The 24,728-nt window shown below is 44.2% G+C and overlaps 1 protein-coding gene across 3 annotated transcripts in view; it reads right to left on the minus strand.

Annotated features, from left to right (window-relative positions):
* ZC3H3 (zinc finger CCCH-type containing 3) overlaps positions 1-24,728 on the minus strand; it is a 321,156-nt gene that overhangs the window by 65,145 nt on the left and 231,283 nt on the right. For all 3 annotated transcript variants that reach the window (XM_089518124.1, XM_089518123.1, XM_089518125.1), the window contains exons 6-9: positions 16,378-16,462; positions 13,994-14,152; positions 10,710-10,779; positions 823-954 (exon numbers count right to left, since the gene is read on the minus strand). In XM_089518124.1, the coding sequence (XP_089374250.1) occupies positions 823-954; positions 10,710-10,779; positions 13,994-14,152; positions 16,378-16,462 (446 nt within the window). The remainder of the gene's footprint in view (positions 1-822; positions 955-10,709; positions 10,780-13,993; positions 14,153-16,377; positions 16,463-24,728) is intronic.

Raw genomic sequence — 24,728 nt, forward strand, 5'->3', positions numbered from 1 at the left:
ATTATTATTATTATTGTCAACATCTGCTAGAAGCTGATCATAGAACCATGCTGAAGGACCTACAAATGACTAAAGGAGTGTTTACTCTAGGTTCCCCAGCACAACTCTATGGTTAACAGCTGGCAGAGTTGTGCTGGAGGACCACATTCATCAAAGCCACAAATGTGGAGGACCAGCTGCACGTTAAAATTTCATATAGTTAAAACCCACACAAAACTAAGATTCAAACAGTATAAAGCAATAACAGGATTAAAACTATTTAAAATCTTTCCTTTCTTCTTTCTTTCTTTCTTTTATTTTTGGTTCAGTTCTTGGTGAAGGAGCTAAAACCTCTCCTAAGTGAGTCCTTGGTCAGAACTCTTCCTATTGCTTCCTCTCCCCTAGGACCAAAGGTCTTTGAGGCTGTGTTTTCTGATCTCTTCATTTCTTTGCTCCTAATGATGTCTCCATCTCCTCCCACCCCACCCCTAAACCATTAAAAATCTTACTTTAAAACAAAAACTAAACAATACGGCACCATAAAGCGCTCTTCTCTTGTTAAAAATCAGTTCCCAAAGGCTTACTACAAAAGAAAAATCTTAACCTGTTGTCAAAAAGACAACAGAGAAAGACAATATATTATTAATAGGTGATTTCATTTGATAACCTATGATGGCATTGGGTATATTGTCATAAATATACTGTTAATTTGAGGGGAGGGGGGAATAATTTAAAAATTTAAATTTAAAAAAGAACCAGCAAAGGTGCACATAAACTTTTAGCTGTGCAAGAGGTACATCTCAGCAGGATTTGGTGGAGGGTCCGAGTCTGCCCCAGCCTTACCTTCTCTCCCAAGGGACAATAGCCCTTCAAAAAGTCAGAGCAGACCTCTGCTTTCCTGGAGACATAGACGTGGCTGTAGGGACAATCACTGTTATTGCAGATACCTTTCAGGAAGTACGAACACACGGGCATCTGCAAGAGGAAAGAAAGAAAGGACAGCCTTTATTTAACGCCCTCCCTTCCACCTGATACATACCCCAACATGGCTTACCACAAAATAACAGAAAGCATTGTTAAACTCCTACGATACAGAAGTTGGAAATCAACTTTAAAAAGAATTGCATTAAGAATACGTAGTTAAAACCATTTAAAACTGTATTTAGAAACAGAATAAAAAGGTAAAAGCACAGCACATAACCCTAACTCTAGCCCTAGGGGGCAAACAAGAGGCCAACCAAACAAGAGGCCCTCCCGTGGGAGGGAGATCTGAAATAGAAATGGATTCCCCACCCTTATCTTTTTAGACTGAGGGCTCTTTGCTATCTATCAGCTATTTGGAGGCCCTTTTATCACTCTGGGATCCCAACTTGTGAACCAACCACAGTAAAGGCCATATAGTTATGATTAGTATAACCATACTAACACTCCACTCTAGCACTCTTAAGTCTTAGAATCTCAGGCTACTTATTTGGCAGAATGAATAGGCTCTCTATTAGTTTTTTAGACTATTTCGTTATATGCAGTCACTGATACACAAATATACATTCCCCTTAAGGAGAAACACAGACTTGTCTAAGCACATTACCTTTACTGTATTGTAGAGGTAAGGCATCATACATTTTTCAGTCTTGATGGGATTGGAGCAGAGTTTGGAGGCCAGATTCTGGAGACCAGAGACCAAACTCTGGAGACCAGTTTGAATTACCCGCTCCCCATGGAAACCAACTGGGTGATCTGGGCAAGTGGCAATCTCTCAACCTCGAAGGAAGGCAAAGGCAAGCCTGTACTGTACAAATCTTGCCAAAAATACCCTGTCTTAGGTTCACCTTATGGTCTCGATCATTTGGAAATGAATTGAAGGCACAACCACCAACCTCAGTTTAGTTATCTTGGCTTCCAGGTAGAGTTCAGGCCTGATTTGCTCTCAGGTCCATTCGCTTATCATATCCTGCTCAACTCCATCACAAAGGGTTCAACATCTCCCTTGTAACATGGCCAGGCCTTTTGAAATCACAAGGGGTGATGGCCATCTCCCCTAAGTCTCAGGTTTTGCTCCTGAACTCTCAAGCCTGGGGGCTGCCCTAACCTGGCAACCCTAATTCTCTACAGAGCCTGGCACCAAGAAGAAGCACAGCAAAACCAATTGCATGAAGAGGCAGATGTGAGATCAGTCAGCACTCTGGCCCCTTCAGCCATTTGCTATAATTAAAAAGGAATTAGCAGCCTGCAATAATGGCTCCATTTCTCTCTACCTTAATAGCTACTGATAGTAGGTTTGGTGGGGGCACCAGAGGCTGAACACAAGCTTTGCATGTAATAAAAGGTTCCCGGATTTTGGAATTTCTACCTGGAAAGTAACAAGGCCAGTGAGCCATTTCTGCTAGCAACTCTGTGCTCATCTGAACTGACAGTGATCTTTCTGGTTCTTCTTCTGCCACCTCCTCTCCCAAGTGACTTTGCAGCTACACATGGTGTAGCTACACCCAGAGGAGAACTTTAAAACCATCCTAGCATCACAGACAAAGCCCAAGTCCCAAAGCTACCAGATGGTTGGTGAGGTGGTTGTTCTGGATGCTTGCTCGCCTTCCCACATTTCTCTTCCTAGCCACCCTTTTTTCTCTTCTCCCGCTGCTCATCTCAACTAGAAAAAGAAGAAAACAACAGCCCGACAAAACACTGGCTTATTGTCCAGCGGAAGAGTAATCCTTCAGCAAAGTGCCATCTCTTTAAATCCTGCAGGTCCAGGTATCCTCAAACCAATATTTACAAATGCACAATAAGCACAGGCGAAGCTACGCAGGGGGAAGACAACTTTCCCCCAAAGGACCTATTAGGACTTTAACTGAATTAGTTTGCTAGAGTGAGAAGCAAAGTGGGATGGGAGGAGGGAAAGAACGAGAGGAGACCGAGCGAGATGCAAGGCTAAAAGCCATGCAGAAAAAGAAAACAGTGGAGCTTTAAAAGCAAAGAGTTTATTTTTAATTGTCTTTTAACTGCAGACATTAAAATAAAGGACAGGGCTCTGGGGCTGTCTTTTCTGTCGGCAGTGGCGTGACCGTAAACGATTCCCTTAATGTAGGTTTTGATATAGAGATCAAATTAGCTCTAATAAAAAGGGATAATAAAGCCCGCTCTTATGCAAAACTCAACCCCTCCCAGCTGTCAAGGCTGAGCCATTACCAAGAGGAAGCGCCGTTCTCGTTTCAATTAACCTTGTTTGCACCCCGCTATGTCCACACAAATAACAATAACATTAATGCAAGGCGCTAGTGCGCTGCGGCCATATTAGGCGGCTTCGAAGGCGCGCACATGCCTTTTTCTGAGCCGGCAGCTAATGAACCCGAAACTCAACGTGAATTTCCAAATTGCTCACAACAGAGTTTTGAAGCTCTATTAGGGAGAAAAATGCTGATTCTTGTCAAGTCCCTCAAGGGGAAAAGCTGTCAGAACAGCAGCCTGCCTCCACCCCGGCCCTAGCCTCTCGCTAACCTTCATCCCTCAATCCCAGCCATTCACATGCAGCAGGAGGAGCTTTCCCTTCCATGCGCTGGGCCAGAAATGCGCTGGAGTTGGACCCTTGGTGGAGGCCTCCTGGTCCAGGTGGATCCTGCCCACCTTTCCCCATCCTCCATAGTAAAGGAGGCTGCCCAGGTCTCTCCAATGCATTAGTACCAGATTCTTAAGAAACTCATTTTAAAAAACAACTTCTGGCTCTCGAAGATTGCTAGGGAGCTGTGAAATTGTCCGCTGCCTCGCTTTTTTGCTTCCCACCCCCCTTTGTTAATGAGTTGGTTAATTTTGATCTTAAATGCTTTAGGGCTTTATTTTATTATACATACTGTTCGAGAGAGCTGAAGCAGATAAATAAACAGAGCTGTAATGGTCGGTTTTAAATCAGGGCTCCAGCCCAATTGCCTGCCCATTCCTGGGTGTGTTGATGCAACCAGTTTTCCTGAAATACAGCAAGCCCTCATGCTCCCAGGTCAGATCTGTGTCTGTCTGCACGATCTGTGCTGGAATCGAAGGTTCAGCTGGGAAAGTCAGCTCCTTCTGGAAAGGTCCTGGTTGTCTCTTTTGAAAATCTCCAAAAACAACAACAACAACAACAACAACAATCAGATAAAACACCTCCTGGAGTCTACATGTCTATAGCGAGTAGGTAGGCCATGCCTTCCAAATTGCCACTGGACATACAACTACTCAGCCAAGAACAAACAAATTAAAACTCCTTGTTTTTTAATTACTGCAAAACTGGCACAGGTGGAGGTTCTGTAGTTTTACAACACATATTTCTGCCAAAATGCATAGGGTCACTTATTTATATGCCACTTGGAAAACAGGAGGATAATGGAGATCATTAGGTCAGCATCAGCCATGGTGGATGGACCTGAATGCTGGACCTTCCAGAAACTGAACTTCTGGGACACTAGCTCTGTCGGGTGGAAAGAGGAAATCTCCAGGACTTAAGGTCCTTTGCCAGCTACTCTCTCTTCTCTGCTCTTTCTTCTCATGATTCCCCCTGTCTCCTGCAATCAGGTTCTCCATTCCAGATCTAGGCCTGGCAAGACTCTGGCAGGTTCATGTAGGGAGATATCATCTTTCAGATAGTCTGGAACTAATACAGGGCTTTGTAAATTAAATGGCCCTGGCCATTTCAACATTCTAGAGGGCGGCCAGGATTTCGACAGGATGAGCTGTCAAAGCATCAGGAAACCCCTCAAGAGCCATCAGAAAACATCCATAAACTGCATTGGGCAGACCATCTTAATGGGTCCCCTTCAGAGGTTCTGAGTCCCAGCAAGTCTAAACCCCACCAGGTCTGTCCATGAGATCTGAACTAGAGATAGTTCCTCCATTCTCAGGTCACATTCCCTCACCCATGACAGAAAACAAGACCCAGAGTATGCCCAGAAACATGTGTAGGGCTAGATACTACTTGGGACACACGTCATGGCAAGCATGAGGTCCTGAGCCACTCCTGACAAGGAAGTCTCAGCATGCATGCTGAAATCCTACTACAAGCTGGAAGGATTCCAATACCAGCACCAAAACCATCCCGGCTACCTCAGGAAGGGTCTCTGTTGAGCACTAGGTTGGCAATACACCAACAGTATCCCTAATCTGTCACACTCACACAAGCCTTGCAGTCTGAGGGATCTGGCACTTGGTCAGAGGGATGGAATTTCAATAGACTACTGCGACTCCACCTCCCTGACACTCAGGACTTGCCTGCTGCTGGACATAGAAACTGGTGGGCAAAGAGATTAAGCCTCCCCCACAGCTTGTCCAAAGGAGGCTATTATAAAGCCATTATTGGGGGGGGGGGGGGAACCATCCCTGGATTCCACCATTCTGGATAATTATTGGCCAGTCTCATAACATCCCATTTATAGGCAAGGTTCTGGAGCATGTGGTGGCCTCTCTGCTCCAGGGGTTTCTGGACGAAGCAGATTATCTAGGTTCATTTCAATCTGGTTTCAGGCCTGGTTGTGGATGACCTATGCTGGGAGCTAGATAGGGGGAGAGTGTCCCTGTTGTTTCTGCTGGACCTCTCAGTGGCCTTTGATACCATCAACCATGGTATTCTTCTGGTTCACCTTGATGAGGTGGGACTTGGAGCCACTGCTTTACAATGACCTCATCCCTTCATGTGAAGGGGCAAATCCAGAAGGTGGGACTGGGGACTCTTCGTTGACCCCTTGGCTGTTGGCCTGTGAGGTCCCTCAGGGTCCAGTTCTTTCCCCCATGCTATTTAACATATACACTCATCCCTCAACATGTGCAGTTTTGACTTTTTCGAATCTGATTAATTGTGGATTAATCTCTCTAGTATTATCTAGGTCTTCCAGTGCACCTCTATGGTCAAATTTAAGCAGAGAGAACTCTCCACTAGGCATTTGTAGCTCCTCCAGAGCAATTCTATGGTCAATGTTTGGCAGATGTTGACCACAGAGTTGCACTGGAGGACTGAGAGATTCCTAGAGTAGTGTTTTCTTGGGCAAAGGATAGTATTTTTGTTATTTGTGGGTTTTCCACATTCACAGGGATCCTGTGTCCCTAACTCCAGTGAATGTGGAGGGACAACTGTACATGACACTGCTGAAAGAGGTCATCTGGAGTTGTGCCATCAGTATGCAGATGAAAGCCAACTCTATTACCCCTTTCCACCACAAGCCAAGGAAGCTGTTTTGGTCCTAAACTGGTGCCTGTCATCCATCAGTAATGGACTGGATGAGGGGAAGCAAACCGAAGCTTAATCCAGACAAGAAGGAGGTGCTTCTGGTCTGTTGAAAGACCTGCAACTTGGATGTGCTCCTGGATTCAACCCTGAGCATGAAAGCCCAGGTTTCAGCATTGGCTAGGAGTGTAACTGCACAGTTAAAGTGTGCGTGCCAGCTGTGCCTACTGGTCCATTTCCAAGCACAATTCAAAGTGCTGGTTATGACCTTTAAAGTCCTACATGGCTCATGTCCAGGTTATCTGACTGTTATCTCCTTTTATCAGCCCATTAGAATAAGATTTTTTGGAGAGGCCTTCCTCTCTGTCCCACCACTTTCTCAGGCTCCTTTGGTGGGAACAAGGGAGAGGGTCTTCTAGGCGGCTGCTCCCAGGCTCTGGAACTTTCTCGCCAGAGAGGCCCGGCTGGCACCCTCCCTACTTTCTTTTTGCAAACAAGCAAAGACTCTTCTCTTCCAACAGGCTTTTGATATACAAGGCCCATCTGACACAATGCACTACATACTGCTAATTGTTGTGTTGGAGTGTGTGTGTGTGTTTAATAATGCATGCTTTAATCTTCTTTTAATTGTTTTATTGTTTAATCTTGTTTTAACTTTTGTATCTTGTGAATTTTTAACAATGTCATGTTGTAATTAAATGTTCTAAGCCTCTTTGACTCCTGATTTTGGGAAAAGATGACATGGAAATAAGTATCATCATCATCATCATCATCATCATCATCATCATCATTATTCTCCTCTAGCTCCCTTCCTACTAATTCTGAATATCTGTTACAGCACAAAAGAGCAAATACCACCCGTTCTGAGGCAAGTTCTGTTCTTTCTAACAGACACTGACCATGTGAGCTGGGACTCATCGTCCAAAAAATAGCTTTCTTAAGTTCTCCTTTATATGCAATGTACAGAAACATATCCATCAAACATCTGCTGAGCTCACATATTAAGACATGTTCTTGCTGGACAATTAATGAACAAACGTAACTAGTGAGGTGGGAGAAGGAGTAAAAAGAATCATATCATAAACATATCTTCATACTGACCTGATTTAGTGGAGACAATATCTAATAATCCTCTGTTATCCCACTTTTTCAATTGCTTTTAAAACGTTTCTCTTTCTCCTCCTCCTCCTCCTCTTCTTCCCACTTTTCCCTTCTGTCCTCAGTTTATTTCAGTTACTGCAAACTGAGTTCAAGGTACAAAAGTAGTTTGCACGCCATTAACTCAGCAGCCAGGGGAGAGGAGTCTTGTCCTTTCCAGGAGGCTCAGGCAAAAGCAAATTGCTCTACCCTCTCTTAGCTTGTGTGATCTTCCTCATTAATAACCTTTGCTGTCTGAGATATTTCTTGGACACAGAGACACACATCCTGGCTTTCTCCTCTGAAATGTTGGGGGGTAAGTGCTAGTAGTGCTCTTATTTTAGTATGTCTTTGTGTTGCCATGTGTGTAGAGATCTGTAGGATGCACCGCCAGGGCTGCTGCTAAAGAAGGTCTGCCCCATTGCCCTGGCAGGGGAGAAGATTACACGCCCCACTGGCTCATACAGATTGTTCATGCCCCACTGATCTGGGAAAGAAGATCTCAAAAACAGAAGGCATCCTCCTACCTCATACCCAGCTAGAGGCTAGGAAATTCAGTCTCTGTAGTAGCTGGGAGGCAAGGAAGTCATGCCTCTAGGTGAAATGTTGCTTCTGTACTCGGTGCATAAAGAAACATGAGGAAAGCTGCCTTTGAAGCAAAAGGGCTTGTTTGGAGACAGCAGGGCCCAGCTGACAGCAAAGTCCGAGCGCAGCAGAAAAACCATTTTCCATGGTAGGAATTAACTCACCAGCCGCTCCCTTTGGGTTGGACTGTGATAAATGAGGCTAGCACCACCTTTCCTGGTAATCACCAGGTTAACAGGAAGCTACCAGAGCGAGTGCAGAAGTCACCACTTGCTCCGGGCAGCCGGCTTCCCCTCAGCTATAAATCACTGCAAACAAACGGCTCTGAGCTCAGCAAAGACAGAGGAAGGCGGTCGCTCTGCCCACTCTCCCGGCTGCCAAGATTGCAGACAGGTGCTCCAAACTCAATGGGGGAAGTCTGTTTGCATATCTGTCTGATGTCCTGCGTTTCACCCAATGGGGGATCCAAGCGGAGAAGGGCTTTTCAATCCATAGGTAGCATGGGGCTGGGCTGGTGCAAGTTGCTGTGTGCTTTCAGGTCACTCCTAACATATGGCAACCCTAGGGTTGGGATCATGGGATTTTCTTGGCAAATTGCTTTATTTCTGCAGTGTGGATGAGACCCCAGATTTTAAGCTTCATATCACTACCTTGAGTCCCTATATTGGGAGAAAGGCAGGAAATAAGAAAATAAAATAATAATAAATAATAATATTTCCTGAACATTTTTTAAATGTTGTTGTTGTGTGCCTTCACGTCATTTTCAACTTATGGAGCTCCAAAAGCAAACCTATCACAGGGTTGTCTTGGCAAGTTTCTTCAGAGGGGATTTGCTATTGCCATCCTCTGATGCTTTGAGAGGCGGAGAGTTTCCACAGTTGAGCAGGAATTTGGACCCTTGTCTCCAGAGTCTTAGTCCAACACTCAAACCACTACACAAAACTTAATGTGCCATTTAATAAGGGGTGAGCAACTTTGGTAAACTTTGGGTAAATGTCCTTTTCGTTTTGGATTGCCTCATCATAGGGGTTTCACAGAACAAGGCATTCAGAAGTGTTTTTCCAGTGCCTCCATCTGTGCAATAGTGACAAATGCTAGCTGTGGTGCTCCTACTGTTATCTCTGAGAGATCCTCCACCAGTGTCAACACACATACACACACCGGTACTGGTACTGCTACTGCCCAGTAGCTGCCTGACACATTTAGTCTGGCTCCTCAGCAAAGGCCTGTCTGGCATGGGAGACCCTACCACAAGAAGTGCTACTGTGAATATAGCCTCTTGCCTGGCAGGAGCGTACAATCCCACCACCATTGGAAGGCAATGCCATGGTGTGAAGAGGAAAATCATGCTACAGGTGGACAGACTCAAGCAAGGAAACCATGGGTTTGCAAGACCTGAGCAAGGCTGTCAATCACAGGGTACCTTGGAGGTCTCTTAATCATAGGGCTGCTGCAAGTTGAAGTCAACGTGACAGCAGTTAATAACAAGAAGTGTCCCTTTGCTTCCATTCTGCTTACCCCAGGGATATGTTTTTAATATGCTAACAAAAGGAAAGGAAATTCCACCCCAGGCAATCCATACTAGAATGCTACAACTTGAATAAATCATGTAATGCCTGCCTTTGGGGCTTCAAATCATGAAATACACAGTGGCCTAAACATAACTCAGCAGCCCACTCCTTCCTCAGTTGCCTTAGCACTTTCAACAGTGGCAACAGAGCTGTGCAGCTTAAGAAATCTAGACCGGACTCCTTGCAAACTGCAGTCTACAAGGCACTTAACAGCTGCTATGTTTTCTCCATGTTTACCTGGCTGGCTTGGAGTTTTGCAATGCTTCTAATGGTATGTGTCTGGTAAACTATGTTTTGTGTGTTGGGTCACCATTAAGCCATGCTCGCAGGAGAGCTGTGCAAGTCTTCCCCAAGCGTGTTTTTCCCCACTAGAGAAAAAAAATTCCAGCTGTTGTTGTTTTTTTTTTTTTAATGAGATAGTTAACAGCATTTTGGGGTGCTTTGGGGACACCCTCAAAAGCTGCATGCAACCCATAGGCTGTATGATTCCCATTCCTCCATCAGGCTTTTCCAAGCTTTATTCTTCTTTATTACAGAATCCTAGAGTTGGAAGAGACCACAAGGGTCATCCAGTCCAAACCTTTGCCATGCAGGAATTAAGACATATTGCTATCTATTTTATGCATACCTTACTAACTATTTCATTCATTTACACAGGGCTATTTTTCACATGCCTCTTGTAATGCATGTGTTTTTAAAACCTCCTTCCTAAAAACCTTCAAGATTGCAATATACACTTGAAAAGTTTCTGCATCCCACACCTGGATGGCAAGGGATGAAAACTGATCAACCTAAAGAATGGGAAGGTTTTGCATTCTCCTATTTGAGTTCTGGATGTGATCATAGGAAGGGGAGTTTCTGCTTGTGGCAAAGGAATCACATGTCTTTCAAAGTTGCCACCTTTGGCCAATGCATGTCTTGGCTCAGTAGCCAGTATGGCCACACATGGGACTGCAGTAGCCAGCTGAGGGCTCTTCCGCCCATAGCTGCCAGTACTAGTGATGTGGCACGAAGCTCCAGGTGCTGGGAACTTGGCGCTCTGCTTAACGCGCTGAAACTACAGATACATTAAATTGGCGAAAGAGGTGCACTCTGCTCTCATTACGAGAGAAGAGTTCCCATTATAAGCTGAACAGCTTTGTCAAGCAATTTCCAAATGAATGAGATTTGAAACACTTGGAAATGCAGCCATTCTGTTACTCGACCGCTGTGAAGCTGCTCCCTCCGGAGCCAGTTTGAGGCTCAGCTGGACTAACCTTTTCTTTGGAAACCTTGTGTGAAAATGGACATGATCCATCGGTCTTCTTGCACGTGCCTCGTAGGAACCTGGTGAGAGGATCAGAGAGAGGAGGCATGAGAAGAGAATAAAAAAGAGAGGCCTTAAAAGGAGCTTTGCTAGAAAATTCATGGCTCCTGGATATATCAAGGGATTATCAAATAGAATTATCAAATCACAGAGTTGGAAGGTACAGCAAGGGCCACCTAGTCCAACCCCCTGCCATGCAGGAATACACAACTACAACACCTCTGGAAGATCCACTGCCAAACTGCTCTTCCTAATGTTCTTCCTAATGTTTAGGTGGAATCCCTTGATTCACGTTCTAGTCTCTGAAGCAGCAGACAACAAGCTGGCTCTGCCTTCTCCATGACATCCTTTCAGATATCAGTCCACCCAGTCAAACCTTCAAAAGTATCTAGCCCAGTATTGCCAACTCTGACTGGAAGCAATAGCTTCCAAGGATTTCAGGTTTTTATTTTATGATCCTACCTGGCACTCCCTGGTCTTCCCTCCAGGAAGTCTCCTAGCGAGCATCTATCCTGTAGAAATAATGCAGTTTGACACCACTTTAAGTCTTGGAGACCCATCCTATGGAATCATGGGATTTGTAGTTTTACAAGATCTCTAGGCTTCTCTGACAAACAATGCTGGTTTCTCACAAAACTACAATTCACAAGATTCTGTAGGATGAAGCCATAGCAGTTAAAAGTGGTGTCAAACTGAAATATTTGTAGTGTAGATGCATCTTTATCCAAGAACTTACCAGTCCTGCCGTAATTAATGATGATGATGATGATCATCATCATCATCATTTATTTATTTACATAGCACCACTTCCAAAATCAGAAAATATGGGGTGTGTTCAAGCTGGCAGAGTACTGTGTATCAGCAGGATCACCAAAAAAAGTAAAATGATAGGAGAAATAACACATCTGGATGATGGAATAACTACAGTGAAATGACTACAGTGGGATTCACGTTAATGTTTCACCTGCCCCTAAAGCAGAGGTGGGCAAAGTGTGACCTATGGGCCAAATGTGGTCCCAGGACCATCTTTTATGGGCCTTAGAGGTCACAATATATATATTTTTGCCAGTTTGGTGTTGGTCCCTAGCACATTAGAAAAATAAATGATGGCCCCACACACTGAACACCTAAGAAGATCTACCTTAGACTATGGCACACACCCTGGCTCTTGCATTACAGACAGCTGTAAGGTCTGTTTTCAGATTATGTCCTGCAGTACACCCAACCTGGCGTTCAACACATTCACCACATCACACTTTCTTGGTTCATCTCGTGAATCCATAAATCAACTTGGCATCTAAAAAGGTTCAACCCACAAGACACCATTGATCATTTACAGCAGGAGAAAGTGATCTATGGCACTCCAGATGTTGCTGGATCTAAACCCCACAGCTCCACTCTACAACAGCAATGGCCAGAGATTTTGGAAGCAGCAGTCCAGCAACTCCTGTCCTGGAGTACTAAAAGCTATGTGTTAAGTGGACAAATTACTGAAGATCTAGTTCCTGAAACTAGAAACTGTCTACAAAAGGAGTTGAATGTGGCAGTTGGCCATTACAAGTGAAAGTGCATTCCAGGTGGAAGTCTATGGATGAAGAGTGCTTTTTAATTGTAGTGTTTTAATTTGAAAGCCACTTTGTGTCCTAATTTTTTGGGGAAAGTGGGAAATAACAACAGCAGCAACAACCAACAAGGATCTCATAGAAGGTACTAGCCTAATATGGTTTCTCCTACTTTGGTACAAAAGTCTGACTGTTTTTTTTTAGCCTTTAAAAATAGTAGGTGAAGCACAATGAGAAGCATAGCATTACATGCAACAGAGGCCTGCCCACAAGCTTATAACCCATTCATATTTTACAAAAATAAAACACAGCTTCCACAGTACGAAGGTTCATTTTGGAACTTTGCTGATGACAAACAATGCTGCAATGAGTCACTCTCCCCCGTGACACTCTGTTACGCATATACATGTATACACACTCAAGTGTGTGAGTCAAAAAAGAATTTGCTTAAGGTAATGTGAGAAGTGGCCCCTGCAACAGCATGTCGGCAGCTTCAGTATGAATTTCTACAGCAGAAAAACTATCTGCATGTGTAAAGAATCTCACCTAGACCTCTAGATCTTCATTGTCAGTCATCTGAGTGGCACCCAATTCACTCCTGGGCACAATTTGATGGCAATTCCTAGCGATAGAGACCAAGCAGCTTGAGCTAGATAATGTGTTTTGCCTTTAATTTAAATCTAAAAAGAGCCAAGAGCCAGTCGTGGATCTCCCTTGCTCTAAAAATCTTACCCTGAACCAATCTGGACATTGGGAGACAAGTAAAAACATTTTGAAATAGGGTGGACATTTAATTCAGATGGGATAGATGGACATCTGTTGGTTCTCTAGTGCTGTAGTCAGCTGCTCCTCTGACTTGCACTGTGGCTTACACCTATTCCAGCTATCAAAGCTTTTTGGATTTTTGTGGCTTTTCTGCAGCTCAAGACTAAGGAGGACTAGGGTTTGAATCCCTGCTCAGTACTGGAAACCCACTGGGTGAGCTTGCTCTCTCAGCCTCAGAAGAAGGCAAAGGCAAACCTTCTGAACAAATCTTGCAGAGTAAACCTTCTGATAGGTTTGCCTTAGGGTCGCCATAAATCGGAAATGACCTGAAGGCACAGCAACTTGCCCTAGAGCAGCCCCATCCTACCCATGGATTGAAAGCCTTTCTCTTGAAAGGCAAGGCATCAGATAGAAAAACCATCTCGATTCCAGTTTCAGAGCAAAGGTGGGATATAACCCCAACTAACAACAACAGCAAAATCTCAATGAGATTGCAAGAGAGAGGATCACAGCAGCACAAAGTAGCACTACTTGGAAAGTCCCAAGTAGTGCAATGAGACTTCACTAATATCTGGGTTTTTAGATATAAACTGAATCAGGAATAAACTCTTCCAGAACATGGCCACATAGCCTGAAAAAAACACAAACAACTATGGATGCCGGCTGAGCAAGCTTGAAAGCCTTCGACTTCACATAATCTGAATCACTGATGATCCATAACTCCATTCAGTAATATCCAGTAGACTGTGAAACTCAGACAGCAATGACAACAGAACATCAATGATCCAGAGCAGTGCCTGCAGAAAGAGGTGCCTTGGAGGGAAAAGGAAGGATACCTTAAACAGCTTCATTTATATACCGCTTCATACTGAACTAACAGTGTCTACAACTGTAAGATAATGGTTACCTTGTACAGACTGCTACCTTTTCCGGGTCGTGGATGTAGGGGCAGTTCTCACCACGGTTGCATTTGCCAAAGCGGTTATAATACATGCAGTATTCTTTCTTCTTCTCCTTTTTCTGCTTGGCCTGGCGAATAATGGCCAAGCTACGCTGGACAGCTCGGCTAGAGGGAGGAAGAGACATAAACAGGTGATCTCAAGTTCATCTAGCATCCTCTCCAAACCCTGGCAAACTGCTGCTATCATTGAACTGGGCCTTCTCAATGACTGCCTACAGGCTTTGAAGGCAAAGACTTGTTTTATTCCAAAGTGCTTTTAAGAATGGAAGGTTTTTCAAAGAAAGAGCTTTTAATGGGGTGTGCTGAACTGTTAGAGCCATCATGGTGTAGTGGTGTGCGCATTAGACTACAACTCTATTCTGCTTTGGTCAGGCCCCACCTGGAATACTGTGTCCAGTTCTGGGCACCACAATTCAAAAAGGACATTGAGACACTGGAGCGCATCCAAAGGAGGGCGACCAAAATGGTGAAGGGTCTGGAAACCATGAAGCCCTATGAGGAACGCCTTAGGGAGATGGGTATGTTTAGCCTGGAGAAGAGAAGGTTAAGAGGTGATATGAAAGCCCTGTTTAAATATTTGAAGGGATGTCATATGGAGGAGGGAGCAAGCTTGTTTTCTGCTGCTCTAGAGAACAGGACCTGGAACAATGGATGCAAGCTCCAGGAAAAGAGATTCCACCTCAACATTAGGAGGAACCTCCTGAGAGTAAGGGCTGTTCGACAGTGGAACACATTCCTTCCTTGGAGATTGTGGTGGAGTCTCCTTCCTTGGAGGTCTTTAAACAGAGGCTGGATGGCCATCTGTCAGGTATGCTTTGATTAAGAGTTCCTGCATGGCAGAATGGGGTTGGGCTGGATGGCCCTTGGGGTCTCTTCCAACTCTACAATTCTATGATTCTAACTCTGGAGACCAGGGTTCGAATATTTGTTCAGCCAAGGAAATCCACTGGGTGAACTTGGACAAGTCCCACCCTCTCAGCCTCAGAGGAAGAAGGCAAAGGCAACTCCCTTGTGTGGTTTTCTTTTAAAATTCAGTTTTAAAACAGAAAGTAAACACAATATAATTAGAACATTTTTTTAAAAGATAAAAACAGATAAAACACTGCCCCATGAGAATACTAGAGATGGAAGGTGCCTCATGGGACACAGAATCTAATCCCTTGCTCTGTGCAGGATTTCCAGTTAATGGATCCCCAGCAGGGAACTGTCCAATCTCTTTTTGAAGAGATCCATAAACCAGTTTTTTTGTCTTAATGTGTAGGATTACACCGACGTAGAACTAGATCAGAAAATTAGGTAGTAAAATGCAGTTCAGATGGTATGGCCACTAGTTTAAATAACAGTTGTTCTTAAAAAGTGCTCTTTTAAAACAAGCTGTTTTGGTTGAATTTCCGTTAATTGACAAATTTCTGAATGACATTTCTTGCACTATGAAATAGAAGCAGGAACTGACCCTGGACACTGGTCTAACAATGAACAACTGCCAATAAACTGTTAAAGTTAAAAAATTTAAATTCTAAGAAGCATTGTTGTCCCAGTAAAAGGATTGGAAAATAATAGTAACAGCCTGACTGTTAAAAAAACGAATAATCTTTTTTTTTAAAAGAGTGCTTTTTTAAAAAGTTGTTTGGTGTAAACCAACCTGGTTTAAACCAGCCACCTCTGCCTCCAGATATTTTCAAAGACATAGCTTGTTAGTCTGGAAATTCAGTATGCAAAGGGATCTTGTAGCACCACTGAGACTAACTGAAAGACAGAAGTTGGTAGCATGAGCTTTCATAGACCTGAGTCTATTTTCTCAGATGCAATGAGTGGCATAAAGCTAATAGAATGCGCTTTTGTAGATTTGAGTCTACTTTCTCAGACGTATGGAGTAGAGGGTCCAGGGGCAGACCTTAAGGTCTGTCTCTGTTCCTGGACTCTTCACTCCGTGCATCTGAGGAAGTAAACTCAAGTCTACTACAGCTCACGCTACTAGTTCATTCTTTCAGTTAGTCTAAAAGGTGCTACATGATCCCTTTGCATCCAAGTATTTTGGATTTCAACTACTAGATACCTCGGCCAGCATGGCTCATGGCTAAGAATCTGGGGAGCTGAAGTCCCAAATACCTGAAGGATCCAATTTGAGAAACAAAATTTCCAGGACTTTTGTAAGTGTCTTACACCTTGGTCATTCTGCAAGGCAGCCATGCTTGCCGAGACATCTAGGAGTTGAAGTCCAAAAGAGGCAAGAAAGCTTTCGGAGGTTAGCAATGAACTCAGAGCCAGGCATGCCAGGAAGATCCAAGCACCATTCTTTTCACAGTAGGAACCAGAGGGAGAACACCAACCTTGCAATGTAGCGACTTGGAGTGGATCGGCTCGGGCAGCTGGGTGAAAAATAGCTGAAGGAGCTGTTTGCAGAATCCAGTCTCCCTGTTCAAGGAGAGAGAAAAAAGAAGCAAATCAGATGCTAATTAGAGCTCATTCAGAGGTGGAATTTGCAAGGAGTTCAGTCTCCAGTTGATGAACGGAGGGGGAAGGCATTGTGTCAAGTTCACACAGGGTAAATAAGCTCTTCCCCAGCACGCCGAGGTGTTGCTGATGATGCCTCCTCACACACAAAGCAAGCATACAAGTTAAGGGAAGAAACTGTCACACGCCTGGCTGGGGAGCAAAATAAATGAGACTAGGTACTTAAGACGGCATCTCCAAAATGCACCGCTTTCCAGTGATGCCCTGCACCTGGGTGCCAGCATTTGGCAAAGGCCCACTGGAACGACAGCATTTGAGAACCATCAAATGTACTGTTCTTGGAGGTATTTCTTTATGGAATTCGTATCTCGACTATAGGGGAGACAGGGAAAAAATGGGCACCAGATTCTTGCCAAGGCTACAAAGAGAAAAGAAGAAGCTTTCAGAGACCAATATGTCATGTTTGCATGCTACCCAACCACCAAGTGTCGTCTCAAAAGGTAACTTTTGCAAGCCCTGTCTTGCAACAGTTAAAACAAACACAATTAAAAGTGAACATCATACAAAAGTTTGAAAGCAATTAAACCTTGGACGAGGCATGGTGCAAGCAACTGAAATGCCTATGATAGACTCATTTCTTGGAAAAAGAGGCTTTCATGGGCCTGTTACTTCTTTACACCTGGCATGATGGGAGTTCTGACTCTGGCCCGGCACCATCAGCTGAAACGGATGGCAGAGCGATCCAGGTGGGAAGAGCGTCATTCTGTCGCTCACCTGCCAACTCCGGTGTGTTCCTCAGTGAGTGAGAGGAATTTGATAGCATGTCAATGAGCACTCCCTTTGCCCGGGCTGTCATACGGCCCGCTGGTGACGCCACAGCCCCATCTGTTCCATGTGCAAATAAAGTGTTTGCATGATGGCATCCCAGGAGCTGGTGGCGCAAGAGACTGTGTATCAGAGGCATCAAGTGAATCCAGCCACGGGGCAAAAATGAAAGCAGCTAGTCACTGCAAAACACCTGGAAGGCTCAAACTAAAAACTAAAAATTAAATTAAAATAAAAGACCAAGAGGAGAGGCATAGTGCCCAGGTAAAGAGAGGAGGGGACAAAAGTCGAAAGCTTTCATGGCCGGCATCCATAGTTTTTTGTGGCTTTTTCGGGCTAAGGGGCCATGTTCTAGAAGAGTTTCTTCCTGACGTTACGTCAGCATATGTGGCTGGCATCTTCAGAGAATGCCAGCCACAGATGCTGGAGAAACGTCAGGAAGAAACTCTTCTAGAACATGGCCCCTTAGCCCAAAAAACCCACAAAAAACTAGAGGAGGGGACAGCTTGTCAGCTCATATTTTTCTGTTTGGAGCACACTGTTCTAGAAACCAAACCTTCTACAAAGATGGGTCTTTTTGTGGGATTCTTGTAGGAAACAGTCAGGAACCTTTGACAAGTACAGTGAGCCCTTGATATCTGCTGGGGTTTGGTTTCAAGACACACACACACACACACCAAAACTCGTGGATGCTCTAGTCCCATTATATACAGCGGTGTAATAAAATGGTGTCCTTGATATAAAATGGCAAAATCAAGGTTTGCTTGTTGGACTTTGTATTTTTTTTCTTAATAATTTCAAACTGTGGATGGTTGAATCTATGGATAGAGAAAATATGAAGATACATAGGGCCAACAAAAATACACTTTCCAATGTTAAAAAAGAAGCACATAAAACTAGCTTGCTTGGAAAGCGGTACTAGCATGCAAATCGACAATGGGAGATGGAAAAGGTGTAAAAATGTTCCCAGAAAGCAGAAAGTGCTAGAAAGTGCTTCGTCTTCTACTGCAAAATTACTTTGCGGAGGAGAAATGAAGAAGATGAAGAATTCCATGATTTAAAATCCATCAGGTGCTGCCTCCTCCATGTTCCCTTATTGTAATGAAGAGGACAGCCGCCTCTGGCCTTCCAGAGGTTGCCAGGCTGCTATTCCCCTTGCTCCTGGCTATGCCAGAGGCAGAGAGAATAAAACAAATTATTATTATTATTATTATTATTATTATTATTATTATTATTAGTGGAGTCTCCTTCTTTGGAGGTCTTTAAACAGAGGCTGGATGGCCATCTGTCAGGGATGATTTGATTGAGATTCCCTGCATGACAGAGGATTGGACTGGATGGCCCTTGTGGTCTCTTCCAACTCTATGATTCTATGAATATTCACCATTTTTCATTTCCCAGCTGAAAGATGGTTTTCCCAACAGCTGGGGATCCTGGTTTAGACAATAACACAAAGGTGAAAATTTTGCATGGATTCTGCCCTAAACATTAAGAAGAATTTCCTCATGGTAAGAACTGTTCAACAGTGGAATGTGCTGACTCCAAGTATGATGGATCTCCTTCTTTGGGGGGGGGGGTGGTTTAAACAGAGACTGGATGACCATCTGTCACAGATAGTGCTTTGATCGTGTCTTCCTGCATGGCAGAAGGGGGTTGGATTGGATGACCCTTGGGGTCTCTTCCAGCTCTTGGATTCTATGGTTCTATGAGCTGACTTGATACGGAGGGAGAAACAAGCAGAAAGTGGGGAAGAGCCAGCTTGGATCTGCAAGCAAACTGGCCAGTCTGGGAGACCCCCAGGCCAAGAACTCTTCCTGGGACCGCCAGGCCAGAAGCCACATCAGAGAGTACAACAGATGGCTCAGCCAGCAAGGGGGACCCAGGAGTCATCACTGTACTCAGCAAATCCAGAGGTAACAGAAACTATGGGGAGTTGGATCTAAGAGACTTTGGAGTCCCAAAGAGAAGACTTAAGAGAGGGGTTTTGCTTTTTCGAGGAAGAAAGGCAAAAGACTATGGAATAGGCCCTGCTTGGACAAGCCTGGGGGAAGGAAACCCTGACTGGGACAATCAATATAACATCTTGGATCAAAGAACGAGTTGTTGGCTCCTCGACTTCCAAGAGCAGGGGCGGCCTGACATCCCTCTACTGGGAGAGGACCCCACAAAACTAAATAAAATCCACTGTGAGCACAAGGCTTAAACTCTCCTCTGCTGTGAGCTCCAGAATGTCTCTTCAGCTCTTGCATCCTGAGAAATAAAGAGAATTATAGCCATTCTTCCCCTTTCGCTTGGCTTAGAAAAATGAATAGCTAGAATTTTTAGCTAATGAAACAGAAGCCGATAGATCAATAGCTGGAAGCCAAACAGCTTCATAGCTGGGTTTTCGTTTTCATAAAAACAACCTAATTATTTACCTCCACTGGAATGATCCCGTTTAAGGTACTCTTTCGTTGTTGGCTGCAGGACTGTCTTGGGGCGAGAGAGACGAGAGCTTCTTCTAGGTGAGCCCCATAAAAAGGAATGGCGCATGGCCTGGGGCACTTTCAGGCTGTTGCATGAGCCCCCTTCACCTCATTGAGCCCTGTAAGACGCCTTAATGGATCAAGGTCTCTGTTCTGCAATTTCATAATGCAGGAAAGAAAAACACGCAACCTGTGGGTTACAGGTGGCCATTCTGAGACCCCTATATGGCCCTTGGGACCCAAGCAAGCTCCTGAAAGGCCCCTGGACCCCCAGCAGCTCAGTTAGCAAAGCCTCTGATAAAGAAGTTCCTGTTTACAAGGACTTTTTAAGCCTGCCCTTTTTCCTCATCCTCAGTCTCACTGCAAAGGTTTTTTAAGGAGCATTTACACTGGGAGGGCGGTGAAGAAGGGCTGGAGAAACAGACATACAGTGTTGGTTTGCAGCAGCGAGTCCGCAGTAAACAGTGCAATAAAGCCTGAGTTGATAAATAATAAGTTTTATTTATATTTCCCACATCTCCCAAGGATTGAGGTGGGATTACAACATTAAAATAATACAATACAATCCAAAACACAATCTATAAAATACTAATACTGAATTACACATTCCTATTAGTTCCAACAAAGATTGGAATTCTACTCTAGCTGCATTCACCTGCCTGCAAAAGGCAAGGTAAACAGCAGCTTCCCCTTACCAAGCATATGTGAATGGAAAAAGAAAGGGCAGATAGACCTGCTGCCTCACCAGCTCCCCCCATACATGTTAAAAAACAGTACAGACTCAGAAGTCTGGACACCAAAATAGAAATCATAAGAAATGTGGAAGCTGGTGAAATAAGAAGTCATCCCAGGACACATTTTAAATGCTCTCTAGACAGCTGAAAATGCCCAGTTTACCTGACTTGGTTGTTTCTGTCATGTACGCATATTAGTTTTGAATAAAAGGTATGCACATATATGTTCAACTGCTCTTCTTTTTTGTATTGTAGGAACCCATCCCTATTTTCTTTCTATGTTTCCGCCTCTGGTTCCAAATTTTCTGCGAAAGAAGTAAGGCCCAGGGAAACACCAACGTTTTAAAATTTGTATCCCAAGCTGAGGACAGTAAATGATGGTATTCTTTCCAGTATTCCAGGGGGACTCTTTCCTGGGGCTTTTGAAGGCCTGAGAAAGAGGTGAGGGGATCTCCTGGCCAGATGAGCTCCTATTTGGGTTGTAATGGAGCACAGGGACCCTGAAGGAACAAAGATGAAAAGGAACACAGGTATAGTGGGGAAAGGCAGTGCCCAACACACTAGTTGGCTGTAGAGGAAATTTACCTCTAATGAGTACATTTAAAAACAAGCTCTTTTACATAGAAAATCTCTTATGTGCCCAGGGAGCATAAATGCAAAGGGCAGGGCACTGTGCATCTGAATTGGAGAGTGCATGTGCATGGCTGGAAGAGGCTGCGATGCTGTCAGGGCTCCACAAAGCCCCACAAATTCTTTCTGAAAAGACTACAAGAAGAGTAGTGAGGTTTGAAGAAGATCTGCTATTAATCACCGCCATAATCATGCATTTAATGAACATGACAGTTCCTGCTCCCTCCGGAGGGATGCGGCGGCTCTTGAGCGGCGACGCGCTTCGCCAGAGGAGGCCAGGAGCTGCTGGAGTGGGACGCAGAGGATGCATCCGTACACCCAGCACCCTTTCTGTGGGCGGGAGGAGAGAGGAGCTGCTGTTGTATGGATTTATTTTAAAATCAACCACAACACCCAGCTGATGTGCCATCCAAGTTAGGGGGCATGCTGCTATTTCACTGCTGCAGTCACGCATAAAGAGCATGCAAGACTATATCTCCAAACAAGCCTGCCTTAAACTGCACTGGCACTGCTTTAACTGTAATAATAATAATAATAATAATAATAATAATAATAATAATAATATAGTTTATTTATATTTCCCGCCTCTCCCACGGATCGAGGCAGGATTACAACCTTAAAAAGACACACAGTACAATTTACAATCAATACAATAAAATACTAACCCTGAATTTACCAAGAATTCCTGTTAGTTCTCTAAAAATTACAATTCGTCCATTAGCCAACAATCAGAGTCAAGGAAGAGCAGTCCTCATAACCTTTTTATATGGAATTCAAGCCCGCTGGAAGAGATCCGTTTTGAGTGCCTTCTTAAAGGCCTCTAAGGTAGTAATGAGACGGATCTCTTCCGGTGGGTCATTCCATAATCTTGGGGCCATGGCAGTAAATGCCTTATGTGAAGTTGTCATTAGCCTTGTATTATAATATTCTAGTAAGAACTTCCCAAATGTTCCAAGAGTGCGGGGTGGATTATGTAGGGAGAACATACCTCCATGTTATGGAATCCTGGAGTTTGTAGTTTATTGTGGCACCAGAGCTCTCTGACAGAGAAGGCTAAAGATCTCATCAAACTACAAATCCCAGAATTCCATAGCAAAGAACCATGGCAGTTAAAGTGGTGTCAAACTGCATTATGTCTGCAGTGAAGATGTAGCCTCACTTTTAAGATGCTAAGGAGAGGGCTTTCTCTTGGTCCCACCACTTTCAGAGATATCACAGAATCCTAGAATCCTACAGCTGGAAGAGACCCCAAGGGCCATCCAGTCCAACCCCATTCTGCCATACAGGAACTCTCAATCAAAGCATCCCTGACAGATGGCCATCCAGCCTCTGTTTAAAGACCTCAAAGAAGGAGACTTCTTCACTCCCCAAAGGAATGTATTCTTCTGTCAAACAGCTCTTACTGTCAGGACGTTCCTCCTAATGTTGAGGTGGAATCTCTTTTCCTATAGCTTGCATCCACTATTCTGGGTCCAAGTCTCCAGAGCAGCAGAAAAAAAGCTTGTTCCCTCCTGAAATCCAAAGGTATGTTTGGGTGTGGACAAAGCAGAGGGCCTTCTTGGTGACTGCTCCTAGGCTGCGCAACTTTCTGCCACAGGAGATTAGGTTTGCCCCTTTCCCTCATTTCCTTGGAAAAAAGATATTTTTATTTGAGGAAGCACTTCATGCCTTAAGCAGTGAAGCAAAAAGTCCTATGTGTGTATGCCTGGCTTCTCCTTTCCACTGTATAACAAACTCCAGGAGGACATGATCACTCCCATCTAAGGCAAAGGCAAAACATGCCCAGGGAACAATTTCTGAGTCCAAAATCAAAATCAAAACAAAAACTTGGTATTGTTTGTCAAATTGTGCCCCTTTTCTCTACATCCTGCTACTCCAGACATTTGTATCTACATGCATTATTGAAGCTTGTGTATTTTTAAGACAGCTTCAGAGAAGCCACCATGGAGGTGGGAAAGGCCTGCAAACACATTAACCCCCCTCCCCAAAATGCAGGATCCTTTAGCGCAAACAAGCAGTGACAGCGAAGTGTCAACTGGAGTCATTACCACTGTTTACTAAATGAACTTGTCCACACACGCAAGAATGAAGTAAGTGAAGATTTACATCAATAGCACTGATCCAAACTAAATCCTGTGTTGAAGGAATTGAATATTTAAAACAGTTTGATAGAAGTTCATTCTCTTTTGGTACAGCCAAATTTTTTTTTAAAACATCGTATATCCAAAGACTTCTGGTCCCAAGCATTTCAGATAAGGGAGACTTAACCTACATATGTGAAAGCACTGTATTTCATAGAATCATAGAAGCATAGAGTTGGAAGAGTCCCCAAGGGCCATCCAGTCCAACCCCATTCTGCCATGCAGGAACTCACAAGCAAAGTATCCCTGACAGAGGGCTATCCAGCCTCTGTTTAAAGACCTCCAAAGAAGGAGACTCCACCAGCCTCTGAGGGAGTGTGGTCCACTGTCAAACAGCTCTTACCCTCAGGAAGTTCTTCCTAATGTTGAGATGGAATCTCTTTTCCCATATCTTGCATCCATTGCTCTGTGTCCTGTTCTCTGGAGCAGCAGAAAACAAGGTTGCTCCATCTTCAATATGACACCCCTTCAAATACTTAAACAGGGTTATCATATGACCTCTTAACCTTCTCTTCTTCAGGCTGAACATTCCCAGCTCCATAAGTCACTCCTCTTAGGGCTTGGTGGTTTCCAGACCTTTCACCATTTCTGTCGCCCTCCTCTAGACCTGCTCTAACTTGTCAACATCCTTTTTGAATTGTGGTGCCCAGAACTGGACACAGGATTATTCTAGGTTAGGCCTCACCAAAGCAGAATAGAGTGGTACCATTACTTCCCTTGATCCAGACACTCTATTTCTATTGATGCAGTCTAAAATCACATTGGCCTTTCTTGCTGTCACATCACACTCTTTGACACATGATCAGCTTGTGGTCTACTAGGACTTCTACATCCCTTTCATATGTAGTCTTGTTAAGCCAAGTGTCCCCTATTCTATATCAATGCATTTCATTTGATGCTCAAAATGTTGTATCTGGTGGAGAAGCCAGGATTTGATGCAAAGCCCCACAAGACAAAAACATCTCATGCTGGCTGTCAGTTTTTCAACCTGCGAAGGGTAAGACTATTAATGAACATTCTTTATCTCCCTACATACAACCACAGCTTCCTCATGTCCTTTTGCGAGACAGATCTGTGCACCCATTTCATTAAACTGCCTTTCTGCACACCTACCAAAGGTGCCGTTGCCTGCACCGCTAAAGGCAATTCATTCTGCCAAACTTCTTTAGCGTGTGGCCTTAGTGTACAGAAGAGGGCCCCTTTTGACTGGGACAGTGCTTTTTCAGTGGGTCACATTAGCACCGATCAGTGGCACAAGCCGCCTCTCCCTGCACCCTCCCAGCCCCCTGGACCAGCAGCCCCACTCTCCGCTTCAGAGGCCCATGGCTTTAATGCTGAACCAAACAATTTTGGGAGCTGGCACGAAGGAAATTTATTTCTTTAATTATTCTTCATTTAAGCAGGCCCCACCATTTCCGGCAGGTCAGCATTA

This window comes from Sceloporus occidentalis, unplaced genomic scaffold (assembly GCF_023333645.1).
Source record: "Sceloporus occidentalis isolate IW3139 unplaced genomic scaffold, rSceOcc1.0.p SCAF_3, whole genome shotgun sequence".
Classification (NCBI taxonomy): domain Eukaryota; kingdom Metazoa; phylum Chordata; class Lepidosauria; order Squamata; family Phrynosomatidae; genus Sceloporus; species Sceloporus occidentalis.